Genomic DNA, 20478 nt, shown 5'->3' with positions numbered 1-20478 from the left:
TTTCACAAATACTCAATCTGTTTGTGTGTGTGAGTGTCTCCTTATGGTTATTCTTTCAGTTACATTTTAAAGTACGTTTCAAGTAAAGTGTCTGTCTGTAAGAATGTCGTTGGGTTTGTCAATGGGGCCAATATCTCAGAATATAATGTCATTGTTACTAATTGTCAAAGTTGTAACTAAGGGCTCTGTTCAATCCGCATCGTGGAAGTTCAGCTTTACAGCGTGATTGACATTTAAAGGCAATGGTCCTGCTTTAGCGGAGACGGCATTCAAATCAAATCAATCAAATACATTTTATATGTCACATGCGCCGAATACAACAGGTGTAGACCTTACAGTGAAATGTTTACTTACAAGCTTTAACCGACAATGCAGTTTTAAGAAAAATACCGGGGAAAAATAAATAAATAAATGTAACAATAATTAAAGAGAAGCCGTAAAATAACAAAAGAGAGGCTATATACAGGGGGGTACCGGTACAGAGTCAATGTGCTGGGGCACCGGTTAGTCGAGGTAATTGAGATATAATTAATTAATATAATTATTAGAGTTATTAAAGTGACTATGCATAGATAACAAGAGAGAGTAGCAGCGGCGTAAAAAGGAGAGGGGAGTGGGTGGGGGGGGTGAAAATAGTCTGGGTAGCCATTTGATTAAATGTTCAGGAGTCTTATGGCTTGGGGGTAGAAGCTGTTTAGAAGCCTCTTGGACCTAGACTTGGTCCAAGCAGAGAGAACAGTCTATGACTAGGGTGGCTGGAGTCTTTGACAATTTTCAGGGCCTTCCTCTGACACAGCCTGGTATAGAGGTCCTGGATTGCAGGAAGCTTGGCCCAAGGGATGTACTGGGCCGTGCACACTACCCTCTATAGTGCCTTGCGGTCGTGGGCCAAGCAGTTGCCATACAAGGCAGTGATGCAACCTGTCAGGATGCTCTCGATGGTGTAGCTGTATAACCTTTTGAGGATCTGAGGACCCATGCCAAATCTTTTCAGTCTCCTGAGGGAGAATAGGTTTTGTCGTGCCCTCTTCACGACTGTCTTGGTGTGCTTGGACCATGTTAGTTTGTTGCGAGTTTGTTGTGGATGCCAAGGAAGCTCTCAACCTGCTCCACTACAGCCCTGTCGATGAGAATGGGGGCGTGCTCGGTCCTCCTTTTCCTGTAGTCCACAATCATCTCTTTGTCTTGATCACGTTGAGGGAGAGGTTGTTGTCCTGGCACCACACAGTCGGGTCTCTGACCTCCCTATAGGCTGTCTCGTCGTTGTCGGTGATCAGCCCTACCACTTGTGTCATCGGCAAACTTAATGATGGTGTTGGAGTCATCCCTGACCGTGCAGTCATGAGTGAACAGGTATTACAGGAAGGGACTGAGCACGCACCCCTGAGGGGCCCCCGTGTTGAAGATCAGCGTGGCGGATGTGTTGTTACCTACCCTTACCACCTGAGGGCGGCCCGTCAGGAAGTCCAGGATCCAGTTGCAGAGGGAGGTTTAGTCCCAGGGTCATTAGATTAGTGATGAGCTTTGAGGGCACTATGGTGTTGAACGCTGAGCTGTAGTCAATGAATAGCATTCTTACATAGGTGTTCCTTTTGTCCAGGTGTGAAAGGGCAGTGTGGAGTGCAATAGAGATTGCATCATCTGTGGATCTGTTTGGGCGGTATGCAAATTGGAGTGGGTCTAGGGTTTATGGGATGATGGTGTTGATGTGAGCCATGACCAGCCTTTCAAAGCCCTTCATGGCTACAGACGTGAGTGCTACAGGTCGGTAGTCATTTAGGCAGGTTACCTTAGTGTTCTTGGGCATAGTGATTATGGTGGTCTGCTTGAAACATGTTGGTATTACAGACTCAGACAGGGAGAGGTTGAAAATGTCAGTGAAGACACTTGCCAGTTGGTCAGCGCATGCTCGAAGTACACGTCCTGGTAATCCGTCTGGCCCTGCGGCCTTGTGAATGTTGACCTGTTTGAAGGTCTTACTCACATCGGCTGCGGAGAGCGTGATCACACAGTCGTCCGGAACAGCTGATGCTCTCATGCACCGTAAACGCTGCATATGTCGGCTCAATCGGAAATTACCTTTCAATTTATATCACGGAATCTGTAATGCTTCAGCTTTACAGATTGATTAGAGCCCTAAATTGAAGGCCAGAAGAAAAACAATCACACAAATCAATGTCTAGGCTGTTATCTTCCTAACTTGTCAGACTGTTGACCATAATATGTTGAGATATATCAAGTATCAGTCATAGTTATTTATTTGTATGAACATACTTACAATAACCCAGTGAGCTCAAGACGGTGAAAAGGCATATTTAAAAAATACATTAAAAAAAAAACATTTTTTACCTCCCAAAATCTTATTTTGCTATTTATTGTTAACAAAATGTTTCTAACACTCTCATCTGTGATTATTTTCAGAGGACACCCCTGATCCAGATTCTACTGGATTTGCAGAGGAAGTAAGTATAATATAACATACATTTTACTTATTTCATAATGCAATGTGGTGATAGTCTGTAGCGCACTGCAAGAAAAAAACATTCATTTAAACATAGGACAACGAGTAGTGTCTCATAACAAGGCATCAGTATATGTGGTGTGTGACTGTGTATTTCCCCACCAGGAGGACTATGGACCCCGGGTTGAACCGGGTGAAGACCAGGACAATGACATGGACTGGACCACCCCAAGCTCTACGAGGATCAGGCCCAAAACAACCACTGGCCTACCAAGCCTCCCCTTGCCTGGTATCAGAACAACCACCCCTTCTGTCCAGAGGAGAACCACCCCTCCAGGGTCTCCTTTCAAGACCACTCAGCCCAACCGATCCCATACGTCCACGGAGCCAAGTGTAAGGTACCACACCACGACCAGAGCTCCAGCAGAGGGGGCCGTCTCACCAGGCAGCAGAGGGAGCGGGAGTACCCAGAAGTATACCACAACAGCGACCATGCTGCTGTCTCGCACTGATGACATCACCACTTCCTCAACCAGAAAGGAGAAGGGCAGAGGGCTGGTGCGCCCTGTGACCGTCCCAAGCGGCAAAGACAGCGGTGTTTCCATGGCCATCCCTCTCCCGGAAAGCTGGACCGTGGCCACTTCTTCCCCCTCCCTCTTTCAGGGGGTACCACCACAGCCTACAAGTCCCAGCATGCCCTTGTTTTCGTCCACTGCCTCCTCCTTCGGCAGCGTTCTCTCGCAGACCACGCAGCCGGTGTTCAACGGTGAGATCCTCCCCTCCACCCTTCCTGTGTGTGACACGTCGACCCCTGGTTATCCCGGCTCCACCCCTAGCAACGCCCCCACCGCCTGCCTGCATGCCCCTCCTTCGTCTAGACCTGTGTCGTCTGTGACCCCTCCTGCTCGGGACTCCCCGCATGCTGCTACAGCACTGTTGTCTAGTGGTGACTCATTCCTCGCTCCCTCCTCCCCCTCCTCCCCCACCCTGTCTCTCCTCCCTCACCCCTCACACACCCTGTCTGGTTGGGAGACCGTAGTCTCTCGTGGTGTTGGCGATGAAGGCGATGATGATAGTGGTGATGGCGATGTGTTGTCTGGTTCTTCGTCCATGGCCTCGGGTGACCCCGCACTATTTAGTGACACTCCCCCCCTTCAAACTCTCCCTGACTCGCCCGTCGAGCAGGACCTGTCTGAGCTAGCCTCTAGACCGCTCCCTGCAGGCTCTCTCTCCCTGCAGCCTTCTCTTCTCCTCTCTAGTGACTTCTCTCTGTCCGGGGCCACCCCGGGAATCACTGACTATGTCTATGGCAGGCTGGGGGACTCTAGTTATGCTACGGGCGGTGTAATAGAGTCTTCTCTGTCGGGGGTTGTTGATGGTGGCGGAGGGTTCACGGTAGCTAGCAATGGTGTGGAGTCGTTGTGTACCTGCTCTCTGGATGGCACCTCGTCCTCTTCCTGGTTGCATGCCTCTCCTCACCTCCCCACGTCTGACTGGGGGGCGGCTAGCCTAGCGCTCTACTCCTCCGGTAGCGACTTAGACCATCTCATCCATTCATCTCTGGCGGGCTCCACCAACCCGTCTGTAGGTCAGCCTCTCTTCTCTTCCTCCTCCTCTCCTCATGTTCCGCCTCATCCTCCTCTCTCCGGTTCCCATGGTGACCTGCACATTTCTGTTACAGCCACGCCGTCCCGCTCCAAGGACCGCTGGGTCTCGGCCCTCCGAACCTCCGCCCCCTCCTCCTCTTCCTCCCCCACGGCCTCCCCCGTCACCCCCACCCTCACCCCTGACCTGCAGACGGTAGACAGTAATGCGTCTGGCTCGACCCTGTCGGGAGAAGCCCAGGAGGAGCTAGATGAAGAGTGGGACAGGATTCAGAGTTCAGCCTCGGCCTCGGCCTCGGCCTCAGGGGAGGGAATGCTCCCTTACATCCCCACCGCCCCCCCCTCATTCACCTCGGAGGTCGCCGCCTCTCCCGACAATGATGAACGCTCCTCTGCGTTTTACTTTGAGAGTGAGAGTGGCAGTGCCGTCGCCACGGAGACGGCGGGGAGCACGGCAACAATATCCGCGGTAACTGCGGCGGTGCCCTGGCCGCTAGGTGGGGAGGAGCAGAGTGGCTCGGGACAGGGCGAGAGTCCATACGACAACGAGATGTCCTCAGACTTCAGTATCCCCGAGCGCACCGAGAGAGACTCTGAGGAGGAGGAGCCAATCGCAGGTAAAACAAACATCCACAAGGGGACAACATCTCCCCGTACATCAAGGCACAGTGCTGCACCTGTTGGATTGGGGAAAACTACAGATTCCATGATGCCAATGGAACAGGAAATACTCTGGAATTTAGGAGGCACATCACCTAACACACCACCTGTCTACGATAACTAAAATCCCATAAGATGAAAGTGTGTGTGCGAGTGTTTGTGCCTGTGTGTGTGTGTTCACCATCATGGCCTTTCTTCTTTGTAGAACAAAGACATTACTTTTTTATACATTTTGATTTAGATCCAGGCCACTCTACTGTGCCAGGTTCATGTTGAAGTTCACAATCAAGTCCATAGCCATCATCATTTCAATGTTCTTTGTTACGTATTTTCTGTTATATTCATTCACATTTACTTGCACGTGCCTGTGTCTCTACTCTTTATTTGCTGTAACATCATGTGACATCCTGTAGAGGGCAGCAGATCTCTTGCAAATCCCAACTCGCACCAAAATAGATTGTTTGCCTTAGCAGACCACTGGTGGTCTAATTCCCCATTAAACAGTCAATGTAATTCACAAAACACTTGAGACAGTCTCAGGGCCCCTGTTTAGAATCTTTTCCGATTTTTGACCTCTTTAATATTCCATATCTTTGTCATCATTCAGACCCCAGACAAAACAGCTCATCGATACAAACTATCATCTGCATTTAAGTCTTTGCATTAGAAGCGGGCAGAAAACAGTTTTGCCCAATAGGTTTTTATGGTCTTCACTCATTCATACTCTTATACCTTTGCTGCATTGAGAGTCCCATATATTTAAGCCATTGCTTCAAGCTTTGAGCCATACTCATGAACTAACCTTTAGTGCATGTTAACTTTGTGAAAGCATTTGTGTTCACTTTCATCCTTATTGCCACCATTGTATAAGGTTTAGAGAGGTCGCTAGAGGTTTTGATTTGTTAGCTGAATGGGTATAAAGATGTTGAAGCAAAGGTCTAGGGTAGCGTTTCAAATTGAAGTCAACAAGTCTACGTAGTTCAAGCAGGAGCTCTGAATTAGTCGATGTATTAGAACACAAAGGTAAGTTGGACTATTCTTTAAAAGTGCAGTTTTTTTTACAAAACGACAATACATGTAGTTCAAATGCTAGAGTAGTTTGATGCTAACACGTTTCACTTGCCAAGTGTTGTCTCACCTCTATGTGAAATCACATGTTTATATTGCATTAACCTTTGCGATGTTTGTTCTTGAGTACTGAGTGCGTGTGTTGATTTACTACTGAAGTGTTCGTGAGTCAGTATGTACAATGGCAAGAAAAAGTATGTGAACCCTTTGGAATTACCTGGATATCTGCATAAATTGGTCATACAATTTGATCTGATCTTCATCTAAGTCACAACAATAGACAAACATAGTGTGCTTAAACTGGAAAGGGTTACAAAAGTATCTCTAAAGCCTTGATGTTCATCAGTCCACGGTAAGACAAATTGTCTATACATGGAGAAAGTTCAGCACTGTTGCTACACTCCCTAGGAGTGGCCGTCCTGCAAAGATGACTGCACGAGCACAGCGCAGAATGCTCAATGAGGTTAAGAAGAATCCTAGTGTCAGCTAAAGACTTACAGAAATCTCTGGAACGTGATACCATCTCTGTTGACGAGTCTACGATACGTAAAACACTAAACAAGAATGGTGTTCATGGGAGGACACCGCGGAAGAAGCCACTGCAGTCCAAAAAAAACCATTGTTGTACATCTGAAGTTCGCAAAAGAGCACCTGGATGTTGCAAAATATTCTGTGGACAGATTAAACTAAAGTTGAGTTGTTTGAAAGGAACACACAACACTATGTGTGGAGAAAGAAAAGGCACAGCACACCAACATCAAAACCTCATCCCAACTGTAAAGTATGGTGGAGGGAGCATCATGGTTTGGAGCTGCTTTGCTGCCTCAGCATCTGTAGAGCTTGATATCATCAAAGGAAAAATTCATTCCCAAGTTCATCAAGACCTTTTGTCCGCCAATTGAAGCTCAACAGAAGTTGGGTGATGAAACAGGACAACGACCCAAAACACAGTAAATCAACAACAGAATGGCTTCAATAGAAGAAAATGCACCTTCTGGAGTGGCCCAGTCAGAGTCCTGACCTCAACTTGATTGAGATGCTGTGGCAGGACCTCAGGAAAGCGGTTCACACCAGACAGCCAAAGAATATTGCTGTACTGAAACAGTTTCGTAAAGAGGAATGGTCCAAAATTCCTCCTGACCGTTGTGCAGGTCTGATCCACAACTACAGAAAACATTTGGTTGAGGTTATTGCTGCCAAAGGAGGGTCATCCCGTTATTAAATCCAAGGGTTCACATACTTTTTCCACCCTGCATTGTGAATTTTTACACAGTGTGTTCAATAAAGACATGAAAACGTATAATTGTTTGTGTGTTATTAGTTAAAGCACACTGTTTTTCTATTGTTGTGACTTAGATAAAGATCAGATCACATTGTATGACCAATTTACGCAGAAATCCAGGTAATTCCAAAGGGTTTCTTGCCACTGTAGAAGCTGATTGAGTGAATGATTTGTTGTGGGAGTTGTGTTATGTCTCAATAGTCAACATTAGCTCACTCCTCATCCATTGTCCCCTCCTTATCTATTCTCACCCCACTTACAGAGGCCAGTAACAGCAGCCATGAGTCCAGGGTGGGTCTGGCCAGGGATAAGGAGAGGAGGGCCGTGGTCCCTCTGGCAGTGGTCTCCACCCTCACCTTCGTGGGACTCATCATCCTGGTGGGCATCCTCATCTACTGGAGGTAAGACCAGGAGGAGCAGGTGGAGGAGGAGAAGGAGGAAGAGAAGGAGGATGGTTATTATTAGATCCATAATGATTATTATTAGATCCATAATGATTGTTATTAGATCCAATTATGATGATGAATATCGTTTCCGCACTGACCCCTCTGACCCTAAGCATCATCTCTATAATCGGACAGCTAAGCTACAGAACATGAACAACAGCTTCCTTTCTGCATTGATAGGCTCCACACACACTGGCACCAGTAAGCCTCATGCCTCCCAATGGAACAGCTGTGTGGAACTGCCCCAGGGCTGATACCTGTCATATTGTTATTCATCTGTCGCCGAGGATTGGGTCTGGTTGGTCCCCAGACATTAGTTGGCACGGGTGGAGTGAAGCGGGAGGTGGCGTATGCGAAGGGTGGAGGGGGTTGACCTTAACAACCTCATATTTGTCTGTCTCACTGGGAGGCCTAATCTTCTGTGACACGAGCCCAATCTCCTTCTCACTCTCACACACTACCCCATGACACATCCAATATCTTCACTACGGTTTGATGTCTGGCTTTTCACATGAGCTTTGCTGTGTTTGGGTAGGTTCACTTACACATAACTGCCAGCATTCAGAGTTGCGCGTCTCCAGGTTTAAAGACATTTTGCCCATACTGTGAGATCATAGAAAAATACTACTTTTCACTGTGGCGGCAAACTGACCGGTCGGACAGTAAAATAACCATCTTCTGCAATCCAATCAAGGACACACTTTCAAAAATGTAAACACTTTGACTGTACATTTCTCATCCACTGGGCTGGAGACGTGACATATTGTTCATGCTTTCTGCCCTGTTATTGTATTTTCATGTTAAGCCGTAGTAATCTTGGAGCTGCTAAGGGATTAAATCTGAGAGATGTACCTCACTCAGAGTGTAGAGCGTTGAGCTTGGGGCTCGGGGTCGTCCAGTGGTTGGGGAACAGGGCCTCGGGTGGAGTAGTAGGGGGAAAGGGCCTCTGCCTCATTATGTCCGACATGAAGGCGTCGTGTCAGCGTCTTGTAAAACGAGTGGCGCGAGGCTAAATTGCGGTAATCCCTTCTGTGTCGCATCCTTGTACTTCCCCTGGTGACACGGTGTTCATTTGGCCACCCCATAGCTGTGCACTTGGGTTTAGCAAAGTGGGGACGTCTTTTAGAAACGCAAACATGTTATCTACTGGGGACGTCTCTTTGCTGGTTTTTCGTCCAGAGTAATCTGTGTGGTGATGTCCATTTTTGGTTTATCTGAACACAGGCTCATCAAAAAGAAATGCATGCATGATCCTGTTAAAAACTTGTCAGAGATTAGAAGGATTTTTTTTTCTTCCTGTGTTACGGACAGATTACCATGTGTTCGCCAACATCTGTGGTTGTCTTCGTATCTTAAAAAACACAGCAAAAGTGTTTTTTAGGCCTTTCTTGTCTCTGAGCGTGATCTTTTTACGTCTCAAAAATATATCTACAGTTAGTCTTTTTATGATATTTTACTCAATCATAATACCAATATTATTATTGTCTTTGTCACAATTTTTTTGCACATTTTTCACCAAATGAGAACAAAGCATACAAATACCTCTTTTGCGTTAGATGAGATGGAAAAAAGCGATATATTTTTTTGGACAAAAAGTAAAAAAATCAATGTCAATAGGTCACGGAGACAAATATAAAGCTTTTTTCCATCTCATCTAATACAAGTTTATTGTTTATTAACTTATATCATCGTACATATGTTTCCACAGAAAGTGTTTCCAGACTGCCCATTTCTACATAGAGGAAAACACATCGCCCAGAGTCATATCTGTTCCACCCACACCGTTGCTTACAGCTACAGGTAACCATCCTGAGACAAGCACACTCTCACGCAACACACACACAGAGATAAAAGTGCTAACAAGCACAGAGCCATGGAGACAGTTATCCTCTCCATCTGTCCATGCGCTACATTTTCATCAAGCCTACCTCTGTCATTAACACCACCTCACTCAACATCTGCTTCTGACAAGAGTATGGCGTTTCAAATGTTCATTCTGATCAAGGACTTTTGTTGATCATCTCAATACCTTTGATCTCTGCCTTTCAGATGAACATGAAGCCCTTACGGTGAAGCAGTTTGTCAAGCACGTGACAGAGCTCCACCACACCAACGCATTCTCCCGGGAGTTTGAGGTGTGCTGTCACATTCTGTAACCTTTGCTCCCTCAGATCACAGGATATAGTTTATGACAAAAACAAAACTAGTATTTATTGGTTACGTGTTTCAAGTCAGCTGTCTACCTGTTTTTTTAGTTAATGCTGTTCTGTGTGTATCCATCTTGCGAAATTGTTACGTGACGTTTGCGATGTTACACGGTGGCTATCATTATTTTAAGGTCAGCATGCAGAAACCTTATGGGGCGGTAGGCTATGCACTGTGATGGCCATTCAAACTCACACTCTCTCTCATGCTACGTGCTACAGGCCCAGATTCCTCTGAGGAGCCATGTCTGTTGTCCTTACCATTGAGACTTACAAACGTATCATAATCTACACTGCATTCATGGATGTTGATGTTTTTCTGGCTCAAGTTAAGATAGGTTTAACTGGATATTTACCATTGCTTACCATGTTAAATCCAGCTTGGCATTTTATCCGTGCTGTGTAAATGCATACATGTGTAACTGTTGTCAATAACACAAAAATAGGTTTGTAAGTCAAAGCTAATATAAGGACATTAACATGGTACATGGAGTGAATCTGAAACCCGCTTTCGATGCCTTGTTTATTGCATGAACAGTGTCTTTAAGTTGAGATTTGCCCATAAACCGTTTTCTTGTTATTTATTTTGACTTTTTTGCTCACCTTGTGTCATGACATTACATTGCTGTGCTTTTTGCATTCTTACCCCCCCTCCATTAGATATTGAAAGAATGTTACGAGGTAAGCTGTGTCTCCCTTTTCTCTTTTGATTCGATTATTTCTGTAGTAATCGTGTGTAGATGTTTGTCACATTTCCAGCTGCCCATGTTGACGTTTTTGTCATGCATGATGACACATTTTTGTTTGGCTGCGTAGTAATGGAGGATGGTGGGATGTTAGGGGTGGAGTGATGAAGGTCATGTGTTTTTCTAGGAGGTGCAGGTGTGCACGGTGGACCTGGGAATCACCACAGATGGCTCCAACCATCCAGACAACAAGACCAAGAACCGATACATCAATATCCTGGCCTGTAAGTCAAACATGCACCTTCAAACACATGTACACACACATACATTATTGAATGCACCCAGCTTATCTCTTTCCTCCTGTACTCCTAGATGACCACAGCCGAGTAAGACTCTCAACCCAGGCTGACAAAGACGGGAAGAGTGGAGATTACATTAACGCAAACTACGTTGACGTAATCAATTTTTGTTGCATTTCTATCTGCACAATAACATCAGATGTTAGCAGTGTTATGAGGGCAAATGTCTTGTTGACGAGTCAGTAGCTAATCTGTTGTTCACTCTCTTTCTCTTTACCGTCCCCTGCCGCCCTTCCCACCTCAGGGTTTCAACAAGTCCAGGGCCTACATCGCGGCCCAGGGCCCTCTCAAGTCCAGCACCGAGGACTTCTGGAGGATGGTGTGGGAGCAGAACGTGGGCATCATCATCATGATTACCAACCTGGTGGAGAAGGGACGGGTGAGAGACCGGGGCCACGTATACGCTTATACATATTTAGTAATAGTTTATAAATAGTTTATTCATGCTTATTCATGAGTATACGAAAGTGTTTCGTTGTGTCTCTCAGAGGAAGTGTGACCAGTACTGGCCCCTGGAGAGCCAGGATGAGTACGGTGGTTTCCTGGTGACAGTGAAGAGCAGCAAGGTTCTGGCCCACTACACCGAGAGAACCTTCACCCTCAGGAACACCAAAGTCCAAAAGGTCACACAATTTACATCACATTTACTTCTCATTCACCATGAATAGTTTCACCTCTACTTCCTCACATATATTACCTACTTTGGTTGCACCTACCCTACAAATCAGTTGAAGCACTACGTCATTACAACTTTAGTTTCTGAACATTTCGTATGGAACTCACGAATCCCAAGTGTCAAAGTGACAGACAAAGTCCCATCCTGTTCACCACTTCCTGTTTCCTCCCACCAACCCCAGGGTTCACTGAAGGGGCGGATTAACGAGCGGACTGTGACACAGTACCACTACACCCAGTGGCCAGACATGGGCGTGCCTGAGTACACACTCCCTGTGCTCACCTTCGTCCAGAAGTCCTCCAAAGCCAGGACAGATGACATGGGGCCTGTCGTAGTGCACTGCAGGTAGGAAGCCATAGATTTGCAAAATGTATAGAATAGTTTTGAGGTCAATACCGTTTTTCCCCACTGAAATTACTAATTCAATTCAGTCAATTAAAAATGGCTCATCTTCTATATGTGAAGGATTGAATTTAGGAAGTCAATTTACATTCGGATTGGCATAGGAATAGAATGGACATGGTCCTCCATTAAATGCAATCTCTTAACATGCATTCTGTGGCTGCTTTCACCTAGTCCAGCTGAGAAGGTCAACAATTATTTCATAGAGAACTAGAGTGAACTCAAAATACCAGGATTCACAATCTAAAAAAGAACCTTCCTCTATCCAAGTACTTCACAATTCTCTATTGAAATGTGGCTCTTAAATGTAAACTAAATTGTGTACCTCTGTGTTTCCAGTGCGGGCGTAGGCAGGACTGGCACCTACATAGTGTTGGATAGCATGCTGAAGCAGATCAAAGAAGAGGGCACGGTCAACATCATGGGTTTCCTCAAACACATCCGCACACAGAGGAACCACCTGGTACAGACAGAGGTGAGTGCTCAGCCAGAGGGGGGGTTGCGCTTTTGGGACTTTTCCATTGGTGCCATTGCGCCAGAAAAGCTCAAATAAAGGCTTCTAAAGTATTTGAAAGAATACTTTTTGATCCCAGGTCTGATACCAGTAAGAAAACAGTGAATCTACTATGATCAGTTGTCCTGTTACCTTTCCAGAACTGTATGAATGACAACACCCAACTAAGGCTTTCAACCCCTACTTTCCCTGTGCATTCAGGAGCAGTATGTGTTCATCCACGACACCCTGGTGGAGGCCATCTTGGGCAAGGAGACGGAGGTTTCCTCCAGCCTCATCCACAGCTACGTCAATGACCTCCTGACCCCAGGGCCCTCCGGCAGGACGCAGCTGGAGAAACATTTTAAGGTAAAGACACGTGCTTATAACAGCTTACAACAAGTCATAGAGGAAGTATTTGCGTTACAGCAAAATGTACAACTGGCAAACTTTCCATAAGAACTCCAGTAGGACATGAAGGGCAGAACTAAAAGTAAAACATACATTTAAAGGGAAAATTTGTCTACGGGGTTTAAAGACAGTTTTAGTTTTTTTTCACATCAATTGTCTTTCTTTGTCCTTTGAAAAGAGCAGTTGCAACCGCTGGCACATCATGTTTAAACACTGACAGTTAATCTGGTGCCACTGAGTACGTTTACATGCACACTAGTAAATCAATATTCAACAGATTACGTCAGTAAGCCGAATATGGCATTAAACACCTTACTCTGCTTATCTTAATCGGTCACAAAAAAAAGTAAGTATACACCTATTAAAACACCTGGTTTTCTGAGCAATCTTTCAAATTATTAGGACATGTAAGCAGCTTAATCGGCGTTCCAGCGGTGTGTTTGATCTGCACGTGTGCTAGCACGAGCCGCGCGAGTGAAGCGTCCATCTTTTGCACGAGTGAAGTGAGTTCGGAAAAACTGAAAGTATGTATCTTAGAAATAATTTTCACATACAAACTTTAAATATCCGAACTCAGAATCGAATAGGCTTCCCAAAAATAACATGGTTGCTATGGTAGAACATATATTTAGATTGCCGATTTTCTGCATTTATCACAGTCCCATCAGGTAGTCTGATTTCAGATGTGTTTATGTAAACAGGATTATTTGGGAAATCGTTCTTCTTGGAAAACATGTAAATGATTAAATCAAACTATTATATTAATCTGACTATTCACAATAATCATATTGTGTGCATGTAACCGTAGTCAATGTGATTACAGCTGGTATCCCAGTCCAATGCCAAACAGTGTGACTACTCGGCAGCCCTGAAAGAGTGCAACAGAGAGAAGAACAGAAACTCCTCTTTAATACCCGGTGAGTTCCAGACAAGTTTGTTCATACTTCGCCAGAGGCAGATGAACGTGTGGACACTATTTTTATGTTTTTGCGTCCAGTATGAAGGAAGTTAGAGGTAGTTTCGTGAGCCAATGCTAACTAGCATTAGCGCGAAACTACCTCAAACTTCCTTCATACTGGACGCAGAAACATAAAATGTCTAATCCCTTTAACCTGTTGAGGACAGACGTTCCGCTAGCGGAACCCCGTTCCGCCTGTGGAACCCCTAGCCAACAGCCAATGGCATCGCACGGCGCGAAATACAAAACCAACTAAAATACCACAATTCAATTTTCTCAAACAATCAACAATTTTACACCATTTTAAAGATAAGACTCTTGTTAATCTACCGTAATTTCCGGACTATTAAGCGCACCTGAATATAAGCCGCACCCACTGAATTAAAAAATATATATTATTTTGAACATAAATAAGCCGCACATGTCTATAAGCCGCAGGTGCCTACCGGTACATTGAAACAAATTAACTTTACACAGGCTTTAATGAAACATGGCTTGTAACAAAAATAAATAGGCTTTAACGAAGCACGGCTTGTAACAAAAATAAATAGGCTTTAACGAAGCACGGCTTGTAACAAAAATAAATAGGCTTTAACGAAACACAGCTTGTAACAAAAATAAATAGGCTTTAACGAAACACGGCTTGTAACAAAAATAAATAGGCTTTAACGAAACACGGCTTCTAACAAAAATAAATAGGCTTTAACGAAACACGGCTTGTAACAAAAAATAAAAAATTTGCAGTAAACAGTAGCCTACCAAGAAAGTCGTTGGTCACTATCTTCCTCCTCCTGTGCACTGAAACCATCTCCTTCTGTGTCGGAGTTGAATAGCCTCAGAATTGCTTCATCCGATATTGGATCGTTTTCATTGTCGCTCTCGTCACTTTCATCCAGAGGCAAATCCCCCGCTGAGCCCTCTTCAACACGCAGCAGGCCAGCCTTTCGAAACCCGTTGATGATAGCGGATTTATTGACAATGCTCCACGCTGTCAGGACCCACAAATTTGAAAGCGGGAAAAATACATATATTAGCCGTGTCATTGTTTAAGCCGCGAAGTTCAAAGCGTGGGAAAAGAGTTGCGGCTTATAGTCTGGAATTTACGGTAACCACATTGTCCGATTTCAAAAAGGCTTTACAGCAAAAGCAAAACATTAGATTATGTTAGGAGAGTACATAGACACAAATAATCACACAGCCATTTTCCAAGCAAGCATATATGTCACATAAACCCAAACCACAGCTAAATGCAGCACTAACCTTTGATGATCTTCATCAGATGACACTCCTAGGAGATTATGTTATACAATACATGCATGTTTTGTTCAATCAAGTTCATATTTATATAAAAAAACAGCTTTTTACATTAGCATGTGATGTTCAGAACTAGCATACCCACCGAAAACTTCCGGTGAATTTACTAAATTGTTTATGACAAAATACATAACAATTATTTTAAGAATTATAGATACAGAACTCCTTTATGCAATCGCTATGTCCGATTTTAATATAGCTTTTCGGCGAAAGCACATTTTGCAATATTCTGAGTACTCGGCTCACTAAACTCAGAATTACTATTAGAAAAATTTGATTACCTTTGCTGTTCTTCGTCAGAATGCACTCCCAGGACTTCTACCAAATGTTGTTTTGGTTCCAAATAATCCATAGTTATATCCAAATACCGCCGTTTTGTTCGTGCGTTCAGGTCACTATCCGAAGGGTAACGTGCGAGCGCATTTCATGACAAAAAAATTCTAAATATTCCATTACCGTACTTAGAAGCATGTCAAACGCTGTTTAAAATCTATTTTTATGCTATTTTTCTCGTAAAATAGCGATAATATTCCAACCAGGCAACGTTGTATTCATTCAAAGGCTGAAAGAAAAAAATGGAGTAGTCTCGTGACCGCGCATCTCCAGTGTCACTGTACCCAGGCTGACCACTTACAAATTCTCCTGCTGTTCTTCGCCCAGAGACAGCAGACACCCCATTCCACTTTCTGGCGGCTTTAGAGAGCCAATGGAAGCCTTAGAAAATGTCACGTTACAGCACAGATGCTGTATTTTCGATAGAGATGCAACAGAAGGACAACAAATTGTCAGACAGGGCACTTCCTGTATGGAATCTTCTCAGGTTTTGGCCTGCCATATGAGTTCTGTTATACTCACAGACACCATTGAAACAGTTTTAGAAACTTCAGAGTGTTTTCTATCCAAATCTACTAATTATATGCATATTCTAGTTTCTGGGCAGGAGTAGTAACCAGATTAAATCGGGTACGTTTTTTATCCGGCCGTGAAAATACTGCCCTCTATCCCAAAGAAGTTAACAGTGTGTAGACAATGAGACCTCACCCGCCCTCAACATTGTCACTTTCAAATGAACATTTAGCAAAATTCCCCACACTTGGACCCCTCAACAAAAACTGTTATAAAAAAATTGGGGAAAAAAGTTATTTGAAAGCATAAACCTTTGGAACGGTTTTACTCTTGTTTGGTGTAAGCAAATGTGTGTGACAAAATTACTTTAGGTTGATAAGCAGTCATTATGGTTAAGTAATACTGCTTTAATAAAGCTAATCATTGTAATATTAATATTATACAAAATGACCTTATCTATACCTAATAAGGAAGTTTAACATTGTGTGGCTTTGTCTCCAGTTGAAAGGTCACGGGTGTGTCTGTCTACGGTGGTGGGAGAAACTACATCAGATTACATCAACGCCTCATACCTCACGGTAAGAACCCAACCATTGTACATAAAGGATGCAGCAGTGGAGGCTGCTAACGGGAGGACTGCTCATAATAATGGCTGGAATGGAGTGAATGGAATGGTATCAAACGTATGGTTTTTATGTGTTTGATACCATTCACTCCAGTCCAGTCATAACACTCCATTCCAGCCATCATTTTCAGTAAATTCCACTTTTGGTTACCTGTCTAAATTGTCTGAATGTTTATACCACCTGTCTAAATTTTCTACCACCGGTTGTGTTCCTCAGGGGTACCGGCAGAGCACTGAGTTCATCGTGACCCAGAACCCACTGGCCTGCACGGTGACAGACTTCTGGAGGATGATCTGGGATCACAACGCTCAGGTCATCGTCACACTGCCGGGAACACCAAGCCTGGTGGGTATCTATCTGTCCTCCTGGACACAAAACTGCTGATGTATGCAGGCAGCCATTTTGTGCCTCAAATAGGAAGTCCTTATCACATCTTTCTGTGTTTTCAGGCAGAGGGGGAGGAGCCGTACGTGTACTGGCCCCGCAAGGAGCAGCCAATCAGCTGTGAGGCGTTCACAGTGACCCTGCGGAGCGAGAACCATGTGTGTCTGGCCAACGAGGACATGCTGGTGGTGCAGGACTATGTCCTGGAGGCTACACAGGTGAGCTGAGGGAGATCAGTAAGACCAGGGAGTTCAGCTTGATAAGATAAGAGATCAGTCACAATAGCATGATCAGCTACTTAGAATAGACTAACTACATTGAAGAGGAGGATCAGCCCAAAAAGAAAAGCCTCATAGAAAAGACCAGTCGCTATGGGCCAGTCGTTATGGACCATTTGCTAGTGCTCAGCAAATGTTATCACTGTGTCTATACCCCAAAAACATTTAACCACTGTTTATTGTTACACAGAGGGAATATATAGCAACATGAGTATTCCATTTAGGAGTTGTTCTGCTCATATTTCTCTGGATCTTGGCCCATGGTGAAACCAAATGAAGGGTGGAAATGGAATTCAATACACATTCCCCACACATCAACGGAGCACAGCTGTTATTTTTCACACAGTTTTCACTCAACCATCTGTACGTCCAATCACTGGACCACTTTCAACACACATACACACAGGCACACACACACACTCTCTCTCTTTCTCGCACTGTCTCTCTATCTCTCACTCTGTCTTATTGTGTTATTGTCCCCCTCTGGGCCAGGATGACTATGTTCTGGAGGTGAGGCACTACCGGACACCTCGCTGGCCCAACCCAGACAGTCCCATCAGCAGCACCTTTGAGCTGCTCAGCCTGGTGAGGGAGGAAAGCTCCTCCAAGGAGGGCCCCATGGTTGTCCATGACGAGTAAGACCTATTGATTATTTATCTGTGAAATAAGGTAATGATGTCCACTCTAAACCTTTTTCAAGACCTGGAATCAATGGAATAGTCCCAAAAGTCAAAATCTCACCCATCTGGAACCAGGCAAGCTCAATACCCCTGAATCTCTCTTTTCCTTCTATTTTTTATTTTGGCCACTGGTAATAGATTCAAGACGATCCACTCTGACCTAAGAGGATAAGAAGATATGTCCATATTTCCAATACTCTTAAAATTTCTTGGAACTGAAACCTGCACTGATCCAGGCCTATTGAGACAATCCTGTCTTAATACTCTTGTATGGTGCTCAATCCTTGGTTTTAACCACAGATAATACTGTAAAGGTTCAGTAAATACTTACAAACTGGAGCATAGAGCACTAATCCTGTAACATTTCCCAAATATGTCTTGGAATTAGCCCAAAGTATCAAAAGCTGGCTTAGCCCCTGGCTAATATGACCAGAGATTTTCAGTTTTATAGGCACTTCATGGCGCTGGTCTGATTTTGCAGGGTTGGCGGTGTTACTGCGGGAACCTTCTGTGCCCTGTCTACTCTGGTGTGCCAACTAGAGTTGGAGAGCTCTGTGGACGTGTACCAGGTGGCCAAGATGATCAACCTCATGAGGCCCGGGACCTTCACTGATGTTGTTAGTCAATCTGAATCACTGTCTGATTGTACCTGAGTGATGCACATTAGCCATTTTGTGTTAAAACATTCTCCCTTCAACAGCACAGTTTCTCTATTTCTTTCTCATTCAGGAGCAGTACCAGTTCCTGTACAAAGCCATGCTGAGCCTGGTTGGCACACAGGAGGACGAGAGGACGCTCCAGTCCTCTGACAACAACGGAACAGTCCCAGGGGGCCCTGTCAGCACAGCCGAGAGCCTTGAGTCCCTGGTGTAACTATGGCAACGGGGCCCCTAACTTGCCAGTATGGACTCTTGCCTGTCTCACTGTGTTCAGTTTTTAAAGACAGCAGCTTTGCCTTTTTCCCCTCCTTTTATTCTCCTCTTCTGTTCTCCGTCGTTGAATGGCAGTTTCCGGACCGCTGGACATGATACCGCACGACCCTGTAATGTGTGCCTTTGTATATTCATCTTGTACTTCTAACGGCGTTCATACAATTGTAGATTAACTTTACGATGTTTTGTCGATACTGCCGTCTTGAGATGTTTGCTTAACTAACTGTTTTCCCTAAACTTTCGTATTTATTGGCAGTAAGCTATAAAAAAAGAAGGGAAAATGCAACCTTTACGTTAAACAACATTTTGTTAGCCTATTTCTTGTAGAGTCAATGCATTGAGCAACTCATTCTTCCCATCTAGACAATGTAAATACTATTTTGTTTGTAGCAACGGTGAGCTTTTGAAATCAAAAATGCACATTGGCATGAAATAATAAATCTAATATGTAAATAATATTATAGCAACCAAGACAATGGACCAAATTTCTATTTATACTTCTAGATTTTTATATTTTACTACAGTTTTTTTAGTCAATTTTCAATGTATGGCTGCATTCTAATAACTTAGTCAAAGCATTTTTTTTGTATGTTTTAATGTTATAGAAAGTGTTCTGTATTTTGTAATGGACTAAATATGAATCTTGGGGTACTGACACGTTTTAGCTGTACATGAAACTTTGCCTGATGATTAGACATAGGATTAAACAAGTGAAAGAAAACCAAGGAAGGAGCTTTTGGAGTGGTCTGTCCATTTTTTTTTAACTACTGTGAAGGTCAATCTAGACCTGTGGGTGCACAGTACATTAAAGTTAAACTGTTCCATAATTGGTGTAACTTCACATTGAATTGGATTTTAGCACTATACAGCCTAAGGCGTGGGCGGCATCATGCCCTCAGGTCAGGTGCATTGTGAATATACAGTATGTTATTAGTGCCTCAATAGAGTTCATCTGACCCCATCAAACTGTTCAGCAGATGTTTGAAATAATTATTATGCATGATCATTTCCAAGTAAGGCAGCTGGGCTAAGCCTTAACAATCAAGCCAAGGTATGAGCTGTCCTCAACAATAATGTAATCGCTCAAGAAAAATACATTACAAGGGGAAAAGTATAGCAATGAGTGAATGCATTAGCACTGTCCTTGACACTATACTATTCATAAGATGAACAGATACAAATAAACTAACTAAAATGTAAACTGAGCTTTCAACCAGATAGTTGTTAATGTTAATGGATTTTTTGACAGTATTCACCATGGGCCTGATTCCAACTTAGGAATTTATGCCTTTCCTATGCACGCCTTCCTGCGCACCTCTCAGTATTTGGTATTCAGGCTTACCTTATTCAGTTGTGTCACGCGCTCTGCAGGTGTGGCTACCTTGCGCTCTCTGAATACATTTCATTCAACCGCTCAAAACCCTCCCACTTGCTGGCCAACAGATTTTCTTGTGTAGTTTTCATTCAATAGGGTTTTCAGTATATTGAAAGAACAGGTTCTGAATATTACGAATCAAAGAAAGAAAGACATCTAAATATATGCATATTCGTCTCCATTTCAGCACCAATTAGTCGATTTAAAAATACTCTTTTAGATTATTTAGGTTCAGGAATGTATTTATGAATCATAAAAAAGAGGTTTGGAGAGCCTTGATGCACAAAAGAAAGAAAACCCATGGTAATGTTGGAATATTAGTGTACATAGAAT

General features: G+C 43.9%; 1 protein-coding gene across 6 annotated transcripts in view; it reads left to right on the top strand.

The window, feature by feature from the left end:
• ptprz1a (protein tyrosine phosphatase receptor type Z1a) overlaps positions 1–19495 on the top strand; it is a 75625-nt gene extending 56130 nt beyond the window's left edge. For 2 of the 6 annotated variants that reach the window (XM_014124570.3, XM_014124573.3), the window contains 20 exons: positions 2422–2462; positions 2627–4682; positions 7338–7476; positions 9230–9321; positions 9571–9656; positions 10386–10406; positions 10599–10695; positions 10784–10866; positions 11015–11149; positions 11259–11393; positions 11628–11791; positions 12188–12323; positions 12564–12710; positions 13576–13669; positions 16372–16448; positions 16713–16841; positions 16946–17098; positions 17651–17793; positions 18320–18455; positions 18568–19495. In XM_014124570.3, the coding sequence (XP_013980045.2) occupies positions 2422–2462; positions 2627–4682; positions 7338–7476; positions 9230–9321; positions 9571–9656; positions 10386–10406; positions 10599–10695; positions 10784–10866; positions 11015–11149; positions 11259–11393; positions 11628–11791; positions 12188–12323; positions 12564–12710; positions 13576–13669; positions 16372–16448; positions 16713–16841; positions 16946–17098; positions 17651–17793; positions 18320–18455; positions 18568–18711 (4208 nt within the window). In that variant the 3' untranslated portion in view covers positions 18712–19495. The remainder of the gene's footprint in view (positions 1–2421; positions 2463–2626; positions 4683–7337; positions 7477–9229; positions 9322–9570; positions 9657–10385; positions 10407–10598; positions 10696–10783; positions 10867–11014; positions 11150–11258; positions 11394–11627; positions 11792–12187; positions 12324–12563; positions 12711–13575; positions 13670–16371; positions 16449–16712; positions 16842–16945; positions 17099–17650; positions 17794–18319; positions 18456–18567) is intronic. The other 4 variants (XM_014124574.3, XM_014124575.3, XM_014124576.3 and 1 more) reach the window with 4 other exon arrangements.
• The last annotated feature ends 983 nt before the right edge of the window (positions 19496–20478 follow it).

This window comes from Salmo salar, chromosome 10 (assembly GCF_965601325.2).
Source record: "Salmo salar chromosome 10, fSalSal1, whole genome shotgun sequence".
Lineage (NCBI taxonomy): Eukaryota > Metazoa > Chordata > Actinopteri > Salmoniformes > Salmonidae > Salmo > Salmo salar.
The sequence above is the reverse complement of the archived record's forward strand: the minus strand, read 5'-3'. Positions and strand labels throughout refer to the sequence as shown.